This window comes from Vipera ursinii, assembly GCF_947247035.1.
Source record: "Vipera ursinii genome assembly, chromosome: 2".
NCBI lineage: Eukaryota > Metazoa > Chordata > Lepidosauria > Squamata > Viperidae > Vipera > Vipera ursinii.
Genome location: NC_139513.1, coordinates 20,622,887 through 20,633,635, shown reverse-complemented (window position 1 = coordinate 20,633,635; position 10,749 = coordinate 20,622,887). Strand labels below are relative to the sequence as shown.

General features: G+C 37.4%; 1 protein-coding gene across 1 annotated transcript; it reads right to left on the bottom strand.

Annotated features, from left to right (window-relative positions):
* Positions 1-659: 659 nt before the first annotated feature.
* On the bottom strand, positions 660-9,960 carry LOC310634769 (vomeronasal type-2 receptor 26-like; the record flags this gene model as incomplete). The annotated part of the gene is made up of 5 exons (XM_083353305.1): positions 660-1,564; positions 2,839-2,965; positions 7,333-7,560; positions 8,583-9,011; positions 9,679-9,960. The coding sequence occupies 5 exons, from the start codon at positions 9,958-9,960 to the stop codon at positions 660-662; spliced, it is 1,971 nt and encodes a 656-aa protein (XP_083209431.1).
* Positions 9,961-10,749: the final 789 nt, after the last annotated feature.

Genomic DNA, 10,749 nt, shown 5'->3' with positions numbered 1-10,749 from the left:
TTAAACAGTATGTTTCCAGATCAGTAAAGAAATGTGACAACACTGTACATTCCTTTCTTTATTCATCTCGTACATTGAATGGATATTAAAGAAATGTAGATTAGAAGACAAATAACATGATTTTAAATTGGTGGAGGAAACATCAACAAACTTCACTATGCTATTTATTGATAGTAAGATTAATCACATGGGAGGAAGAAAAAGTCTTTGAACAAATATGTCAAGTTTCCGACGTGTGGGCTTTTCAACTGACTTGAGGCATTGTTTACCGTAAAAGTCCTTTATGCTTCTTCGAAGGAAGCTGGAATCTGAAATCTTCACCCCTTGCACAATATATTAAAACACAATTCTCCACCTTTCTAATTTTGTCATTAATCATATTCTCCAATTAAATTAAAGAATCAGTTTCCCTTCCATTAGAAAACCCGCCAAGGTCTTATCTTCTTTACCTAGAGAGATGGCCTTGAAGGTGAAATTCTACTCATGCCCCCTCCCAACCTTTTAAAGCAATACACAAGTTTAACATATGAAATGGCTACTTCTTTATCTCTTGTCAAGCAATAGCATTCGATGTTAGCAGCGTTGAAAAAATAACTGTTTGTAATGTCTTATTTTAACTTAGCAATAATTTGGATAAAATATAACTGCCACAATCACGTTCACTTATTATTTTTCATTATTAGATTCTCCTTCAAGTTCATCTCAGGTCTTAGAATGATGATGTAACATTTGGGGACAAAGATGCAGCCAAGTAAGCCCAGGCTGGAGGTCAGGATGGAGAAGATCTGCACAGCCACCATGTATTTTCCTTTGGTGCTTAGGTAGGCAGGGACAAAAGAAACCCAAACACTGCAGAAGAGCAGCATGCTGAAGGTGATCCACTTGGCTTCGTTGAAGGCCCCTGGTAGTTTTCGGGCTAGAAAAGCCACCAAGAAACAAATGAAAGCCAGAAAGCCCAAGTAGCCAAGGGCAGAATAGAACATGATGACTGAACCTTCATTGCATTGCAGTACAATCTTCCCTTTTTGGGAATATAAGTCAGAATCTGGGAATGGGGGAAAGATTCCCAGCCATATGAAACAGATGCCCACCTGAACACCAGAGCAGGAGAAGATAATGAAATTGGCCAGAGATTTCCCCAGCCATTTCCTCATTTTGCTGCCTGGCTTTGTGGCCAGAAATGCCATCACCACCATGATAGTCTTGGCCAGCAAGGATGACACAGCAACTGAGAAAACAACACTGAAGGCAGTTTGCCGAAGAAGGCAGGTCACTTTCTTGGGTTGACCAATGAACAGAAGGGAAGTCAAGAAGGAAAGCAAGAGAAAGATCAGAAGAATGTAGGTGAGATCACGGTTGTTAGCTTTGACTATGGGAGTTTCTCGATATTTAATAAAAATTCCTAGAACTAAGACAGTGATAAGAGACAAAAAAAGGGCAGAGACAGCTAGGATGAGACCTAGGTTTTCTCTGAAGGACAGGAAAGTTATAACTTTGGGGACACACTGATCCCGCTTCTCATTGGAGAGATGGTCATGTGGACATTTTGCACATTGGGCTACATCTGAAAAACACAACGAATTTTTAAATAGTGATTCAATGGTATTCCACGCATCATGACCAACTGACAAGAAGCAGGATGTAGATAAAGCAATGAAGTTTTTTTCTCTCTATTTTTTTAAAAAATGATATGATTAGAATAATGAAATGCAAGGGAAAAATGCTTACTTACTAAGCATGAATAAAGTAGATAATTATGTTTATGGAAAACATTCCTCTCTTCCCTTTTGTTGTTTCTCCAAGCTGTGAGCAGAATAAACACACACACAGAGAGAGACATACAGACACACACCACTTCCACATATAATCTATTTGTTTCTGTGTTTGTGTTTTACTTTAAAGTGTAAAGATTCTTGCTGGCATCTGATATTAGTTTTGATTCATCTCACAACTTTCTGACTAAAAATCATGTTCTAAAGCTTATATCCTGCTGTGCAATGTGTTCCACATACGAGACCTATTTTTTTAAAAAAAAGTTACTTAAGCTTCATCACAGATACTGTAGATCAGTGTTTCTCAACCTACACAACATTAAGACGTGCACTTCAATTCCCAGAATTCCTCAGCCAGAATTCCCCAATTCCCTGAATTCCATGACTCCCAAGGAATTCTGGGAGGTCATGTCCACATGACTTAATGCTGCCAGGAATCAATGCTGTAGGTATTTGTGTCATTGCTGCATATTCTCCAAAGTGACCTCCCAATCTGACATCACTGACAAAATATCTATTTTTCCAATTCTCTCCTAAATTTGTTCTTGCAATTGCCAGAAAAAATATCTTACTAGAATTTGAGGTTAGGTTTGTTTTGTATAGGTGTTTCAAATGCTGTCATGTTTCTTAAGGTCTCTCAGTATTTTTCAAGATTGCTTGTTATTGTTTCAGGAACTTGTGAAAACATCCACCATGGTGAATTTTACCTTCACTGAACAGTTGTTGCAGTGTTTTTAGTCTGTTTCTTGAATCTAATGGTATATTGGTATATGAGAACAAATCTTGCTAATACCAGAGCCGTGGTGGTACAGTGATTAGAATGCAGTATTGCAGGCTAACTCTGCCCACTGCCTGGAGTTCGATACTGACCAGCTCAAGGTTGAATCAGTCTTCCATCCTTTCAAGGTCAGTAAAATGAGGACCCAGATTGTTGAGGGGCAATATGCTTAGAGCATGCTGTAAAGCACTATGAAGCAGTAAATAAGTCTAACTGCAATTCCTATTGCTACCATATTATCCTTAGAATAAAAGACTGGTGCTGCTTCTTTGTTCTTGAATTACCTACCTTCCTGCACAGAGATGGTTCCTTCCATACATGGAGAACAGTCATAGCAACAAACTGGTTCTCCCTCTCTCATCAGCTTGGTATATCCTGGGAGGCAACGTTCCGTACACCTAGAAAAGGGGGCCTTCTGAACAGAAAAAAAATCAGAGAAATGTATGAATGAGGGGATTACTTCTAAAAATGGAAGTGAGCACCAAAGTGGGTTCATGAATTCAAGAGGGTACTTTCAAGATCTTTTCCCACATACAATTAAAATATGTTTGTTTCAGTGAAATTTCTCCACTAACAATTTCATTTCAGCAGGCTATGATCTCAGAGTTCCCTTAATGTTCAGAAAGAGCTGCTGACTCTCCAGTCCAATCATCATTATCCTAGGATTATTCTGCATTTGGGCTTCAGATCCTGTCAGCTTCAGCCAACTGGTCAAAGATACAAAACTGTGGAAAGTCTAGTCCAAAGCATGGAAAGCAAAGGGTTACTTCGTCTTGTCTTAGCAATTGCTAGAACACCATCTGTCACAACATTTCCTCTGCCTTCTTACAATATGTATTTCTTAGATCTCAATTTACTATCAACTCAGTCTCAAAGAAGACTCCAGTTCTGAAAAAAAAAACATTGAATGATTCAATAGAAGAAAATCTGTGTAACTCAGGGTTGAATTGTAAATTCCTTGATGTTCTCTGGTTTTGACTGCCTGTTTGTAGATATTTCATCACTTGAATAGATAACATTATCAGTGCTATCATCAGGCATTGATGATGTTACTTAGTTGGGAAATTAACCAGTGAAATTACCTGCAAACAAACAAACAAGCTCAGAGAACACCAAAGATTCCACTGAATAAAATGCCCTACCGTAAGTCCCTCAGTGTCGAAGGCCAGTTCATTGGTTTGTGATGCTCCTAGGTTTCCTTACATGCTACAAACAGCTTTGGGATAGCCAACAACATGTTTTCCATTCTACATCACAACAATGTTGGTATTCCCATCATAAGCAATAGATTTTTTAAAAAAGTATTCTATTAGTTTTCTATCATTACAATTCATTTGTGCTTAATGAACAATGTGTTGTCTGGGTTGATTTTTGCCTAGACATAATGGTTAAATTCTTACTCTCTGTCCCGCTTTTCCAATCATTGATAAAAAATAAGTTCTATATTTGGAAGTATTCTGTATCTTCTTTTCCTTTGATTCTCAATCTGAGTCTGTCAATTTCTGCCCAGTCCAATATTTTCTTAATTATTGCTTCCTTTGGTGGTGTTATCTCATTTTTCCAGTGCCGTGCAAACACAATCCTTGCTGCGGTTAATACATGTAATGTTAAATATACATTTTGTTTATCAAACTTTTCTGGCATTATGCCTAGTAAAAAAAGTTCAGGTTTAAAATCTACATGTTTTCCTAACACCTTTTCTCACCAAGTATGTATTTTAGTCCAAATTTTTTTTTGCTTTTACACATGTCCACCATAAGTGATAATATGTACCGGGATTTTGATTACATTTCCAACATTTGCTAGACATATTTTTAAACATTTTTGCTAATCTAAGAATAGTAATTTCAGTCAAGAATCTTTTCAATCTCTCTGCTATTATTGAGGCAAAAAAATTATAATCCACATTTAATTATGATTTTGGACTATAATTTTTTATCTGTGTCAAATCTGAATCTTCTCTTGATATTAAAGTAATACTTGCTTCCATCCATGTTTGGTAGTTTGGCCTCTAATAATACCTCGTTACACACTTCCTTCATTGGTAGACTTAATGTATCTTGCAGACATTTGTAAACCTCTGTGGGTAGCCCATCCGGTCCTGGGGTTTTATCGTTTTTCTGGTTTTTTAATAGCTTTTATCACTTCCATCATTGTAATTTTTTCATTTAATATATTTTTTAGGTTTTCTTGTATTTTTGGTAGGTTTGCATTTTCAAAGTATTGTATCATTTTTTCTCAAGAAATTCCTTCTATATAATTTTTCATAAAGGTCTTTCTTTTTTTAATTGCATCAGTTTGGAATTGTAAGTCACCCTTCTCATTTTGTAGTTTATTATCAGTTTCTTCTCTCTTTCTTTTTTCAGTTTATATGCCAACCATCTTCCTGGCTTGTTTGCATTTTCAAAAAAGTTTTGTTTTACCCTTTTTATTTGTAGAGCCAATTCTTCTGACTCTATTAAATTTAATTTACCGTAGTTTCCGGCGTATAAGACTACTTTTTAACCCATGAAAATCTTCTCAAAAGTCAGGGGTCGTCTTATACGCCGGGTGCTGAAACTTTAGGGACAGGGCTGGCTGGAAACCCTGGAGCGGATCTCCCATTTGGTCTTTTTTTTTTAAATCCCATTTATATCCTGCCCTTCTCCGAAGACTCAGGGTGGCTTACAATTTAAAGCACAAATCAATGTGCTTAGCAATAGCCTTCATTCTGTGTATATGCCTGTTTATTAGGGCTTTCACACACACCCAGCAGCATTATTACAAAGTCAGCTTATTGCCCCCAACAATGTGGGTCCTCATTTTACCTACCTTGGAAGGATGGAAAGCTGAGTCAACCTTGAGCCTGGTGGGATGCGAACCTGCACTAATTGCAGGCAGCTTGTGTTACTTAAGGCTCTGTGCAGGGAAAGCTTTAGAGTTAATTAGGAAAAGTGAAAAAGTGAATTAGGAAAATAGAGAATGGTTGCTGGAATCAGGGGCTGCCACAAAGAAGAGGGAGTCAAGCTATTCTCCAAAGCACCTGAAAGCAGGACAAGAAGTAATGGATGGAAACTAATCAAGGAGAGAAGCAACCTAGAACTAAGGAGAAACTTCCTGACAGTTAGAACAATTAACCAGTGGAACAACCTGCCTCCAGAAGTGGTGAATGCTCCAACACTGGAAGTTTTTAAGAAGAGACTGGACAGCCATTTGTCTGAAATGGTATAGGGTTTCCTGCCTTAGCAGGGGGTTGGACTAGATGACCTCCAAGGTCCCTTACAAATTATTATTATTATTATTATTATTATTATTATTATTATTATTATTATTATTATTATTATTATTATTATTATTATTATTATTTAATCCACTTGCACTGTTTTATGTCTACATATTTGATGACAAACAGCCTTATGTTTATAAGTGACAGTTTTCCTACTAAGCGCCTGCATGTCATAAGCATTTGAATTAAAATTACCATATTAAAATCAAATCTGATGTTTTTTAATTTTTATTTGGTGTGCATTGGAAGAGGGGTAGTCTTATACGGCGAGTATAGCCCAAACCCTATAATTTAACAGGAAATGTAGGGGGTCGTCTTATATGCCCAGTCGTCTTATACTCTGGAAAATACGGTATGTTTCACTGTCTCCATTTGTCTTTTCACAATTTTCTTTTCTTGATGTATTTGTAATTCTAATTCCAGTTTCTTCAATTCTTCTCTTAGTGCTGTAAATTGTTCTTTTTTTCTTTGTTCTTTTTAGCCATATATGTTATAGCTAATCCTCTAAAATATGCTTTGGCTGTGTCCCATGTATTCTGAATTTAAATCTCTTCCTTTTTATTTTTTTTAAAGAAAAACTCTGTTTCCTTTATTGATAATTCTACAAAGTGTTTCTCTTTTAACAAGGATTGATTCAAACTCCATCTTGATTTCTTCTTTATCTCTTTCTGGGTCAGCTTTATTGGATTATGGTCTGCCCAAATGTTAGGTTTTACCTCAATCTCATATATATTATTACTTAGCTCAGGGGACATCCATATCATATCAATTCTAGGCCAAGATTTACTGTATGTCTATTCAAATAAAATGTGTACTGGGTCTTTTTAGGGTTTCTTTCTCTCTAAGTATCCTGTATGGAAATTTCTTCTGCCATTCTGTCTTTCTTCCTTTTCCCCTCCTTTGCTCCTTCTATAATCTAATTTTCTATCAACAATTGTATTAAAATCTCCTATCAAGCAAACGTTTTGGTGTTCCATTTCCATTATTTTCCTGTTATGTATTCCAGAGAATAGTGTTCAAAAATGATAGCTAGAAACAGGATCTTCTCACCCAGTTCCATGTCATGCTGTTATTGATCCTCTCATTGGGCTAGTCCTCACCCTTCCCAGCTGTCAGAAGCTCTTGGTCAGACTGCATGAATGCAGTCTGTCCTTCTTCTGTCAGTTTGGAGGGATTTCCTTGGATCAAATGGGCTAACTGACATTTGCCCATTATCAATGAGGGTTTCCTCCTTTGTTGTCGCCTCTCCGGGACAACCTTTGGCCCGGCAGAAGGAAATCAGCTGTGGGGTATGGAGCTCTCCTCTCCCCACATCTATATCGCTATGACGTCAAACTGGATATCTCTTATCATAAAAATAGATCTTTTGATAGGAACAGGAGAAATAGTCTCCTTTAACCTATCCTTTTAGCTGTGGTGACTCTCCATATAAGTTAAAAGACTGATAAACCACAAAATCACATGGATAGATAGGAACAGGTGAACAATAAAACCCACATAGAGGCAGACTTGGTTACCTTGTTAAAAGATGTTGGCCATATGATGGCGCTCTCATCGACTGAGATCTTGATGTCTGAAGAGACTTCTTTTTCAATATTCCCAATTATCACCCCAGCAGCAGATTTGTTGGGAAATACTGCCCAGTCCACGATATTAAAGTCAGCAGTGGAAATTCCATACTCATCCAAATAAACGTCATTTACAGAAAAATTGTAAATCTGGAAGTTTCTTAGAAATGGATGGAGCTGAAAAGACATGGAGAATCATCCTTGCAATGTATACATTCTCATTTGAGCACTAAGTCAAAACAGAGGTACTTTATCGCAGCGCTTCTGTATGCAAATGTGGTAGGAAGATTCTATTTTTCTCTCTAATTACCTCTCCCTCTCTTTCTTTCCCACTCCCATTGTTTCTCCCAGGCTCTTTCCACTCTTTCTGTCTCTCTGTCTATGTCTGTCTGTCTCTCCCTCTCACACACATACAGATCTTTTTAGTTTATTATTTTAGCCTGCTCTGCTTGATGAAATTGGTAATCTCAGATCCCAAACATGTTGTGCAACAATGATGGAAGTTCAGTAGAACATGATGGTTATTGTCCCATCCTACTGCTTATTTATTCAGCAATTCTGAAAAGAACCTTCCAGTCTCTTCAGAAATCATAACCTATTCTCACAAGCATCCTCAATCAGCACACCAGGCTTAATCTAGAAGATTCAGCAGCACAATCTATCTGTTTCTCTCTCTCTAAAATGTCTCATCTTGTCAGAACAAATATTAGAAACAGGCAATTGTTCTTGGGTTATCCCCATCATCTCTGCTTATCTTTATGATAACATGTAAGAATTGAAAGGGAACCATTATTAAAATATTGAAGAAGCATTACATGCCACGGTTGAACCATCTGGAGTGTCTGGTGGTCCCCAGAAGGCATCCTCCTCTTACTCGTTTGGGAGGAAAAGGCAGCACTGGAGACTGATGCCACAACCTGGATAGTTGTGGAAATACTGGAGCCATCCTCAGACAAGATTCTTGCAACCAGATCTGGGAATGGGATTTCCCAGGTCTCTTTTTCCAGGCATGTGATCCAAACTTTCTTAGACAACAAAGGTCTTGAATAAGAACACTGAAATGCTTCCTCCCCAAACATCCCTGTAGCAAAATGACGTGAAAGAAAATCATGATATTGTGTCCATTTCTTTGCCTTAGTTGAGAAGGATAATAAAAGATGGTAATGCTGGAGATTAACATATTGGTAAAATAATCTCACATTTAAATCTGACAAAGCTGTAGCAATCCATACTTTTCCCTCAAACAGGATTTTTGTCTTTTCAATGTTTGGTATTAGTAATGCTAGTATTAATGAGGACTGAAAGTCCAAGTGACAAACAATACTTTTCACTTTACTGTCGCTAACATATTGAAGGATGTACTTATCCCTCCCTGATGTAAGAACCATGGGTAAGCTTTCTGAGAAGGCAACACAGACACCTTTCCTTAAGGCTTCTGGCACAAAGGTTCTTCTGAATTTTTCTCCGGTTTCATTGTCTGGAGCAACAAGGCCAATCCACGTCCATCGGAAATGCAGGAGCAACTTGATAATTGCCAAGTGAGGAGGCTCTTGTTTTGGACTCACCCGGTAGAAAAAAGGGAAATTATATTTCTGCTCTGGAATGTGGCTGATGACCCCATAGTTGATCTAAGGTGAAACAGAAAAGATGGTTGATTGCTTTGCTCTTAAGGACAAAAATAAGTGCTTACTTCTAAGGGTTTTTTTTTTCTGATGCTAACTCTCTACTCACATATCAGCTGGTCAATTATATTCACTAAGTTATATAACTGCACAGAACTATTCATTAGATATGCTGTTTTCTTGTCCTATTCTTTTTTTTCCTTTCCCCAATAACAAATTGCTGTATTACACTGTTTCTCTTTTTGCTGTGCTCTTTTATTGTAAAGGCTTTAAAAATATAGAGAGATTTTGTTTGGAATTGGTTGGAATAAGGGTGAAAAGTTGTTTTTTTTTCTCCCAAGACTGCAGTGACCAGAAGACAGGGAGAGGAGGCAGAAGGGTGGGAAAAGAGGATGCAAATTCCATGCAAAGGATGATTGACAGCACTTCATTTGAGCTATGGGTGGAGGTTCGTTCAGATGAAAAATCTCTTTGTAACCTGTTTATCTTTTAAAAACAATCACGATATACAATGATTTAAGAATGAAGTAAGGTATTTGAATGCATGATGAAAATAGAATAGTTCAGGCGTCCTTTAAGCTCTGTCATCTAAATCATTTTATTTATGATCTGACCCCTTTTAGACTATCATTAGACTTTACAAAATGAAATTAGCTTCAGTGTTCATTCCTACTTGTGGAATTTTGTAGATGCCCAGCATAGTTGAAATGGAAGGAAAGAGCTCCGAATCGGTCCCTTCAAGCACAGCCAGAAGGTTATTTGGTCTTCCACAACTGTAGTTTGGGACATTCTCCTGCCCTGTAGACAGCAAGTCCATCATGACCTCGTATGTTATCCTTGCATTGAAAAAGTTCTCATAGATGCTGTAGCCCAGGGTGATGTTGGGTAGCAGCTTTGGATTCTGGTTGATCTCATGAGTGGCAAAGAAGAAGGGCAGGACATGCCAGAAGCTCATACTCGGTATACTGCAAGATAAGAGACTGCAGTTGGCTTTCATCTTCAATTCATAGAATCACATCATATTTCCTGAAGCTGTTCCTTTAAGGACATTTATAACTAATCACTTGGATTGCTGTATTATACATCTAGTGCACAGGTTTGACAATCTAACGATCTGTAACCCAGGATGATGTTTGGTAACAGCTTTGGATTCTGATTGATCTCATGAAGGGGAAAGCAAGAGAAGATCAGACCAAAAGCTCAATTCCTATATTGTACTGCAGGAAATATTCTCAGAAATTCACTCTCTAATAAAATAATGTAAGATGCCTGTATCATTCATTTCTTGGACCTTGCCAGGAGATGGACTTCTTTGGATCTTGCTATTAGAAGGACAGTCCTATTGACCACAAATGACTTTCTTTCCAATGGTTTTCTTTAGGCTCAAAATCATCCCAATTGGAAATTGTAGATCTGATCCCAACCATGACCTCCAAGGTCCCTTCCAATATTATTATTATTATTATTATTATTATTATTATTATTATTATTATTATTATTATTATTATTATTATTATTATTCATTGCACAGTCAGCCAGATGTTCAGACTGGATTTGGCATTTTTGTCGACCTATCGAGTCCTTACCAAGGACCTGGGATAGGCAGATGTGGATGTTTGATGGTATTACAGATATCATCGCAGGATGGAAGCAGTTCCTAGTAAGGCTGCCTTTTGCAATTGACTAATGGAGAATTTGTCAATGCCAATGGTGTTCAAGTGGTTCTCCAATTGTTTTGGGATTG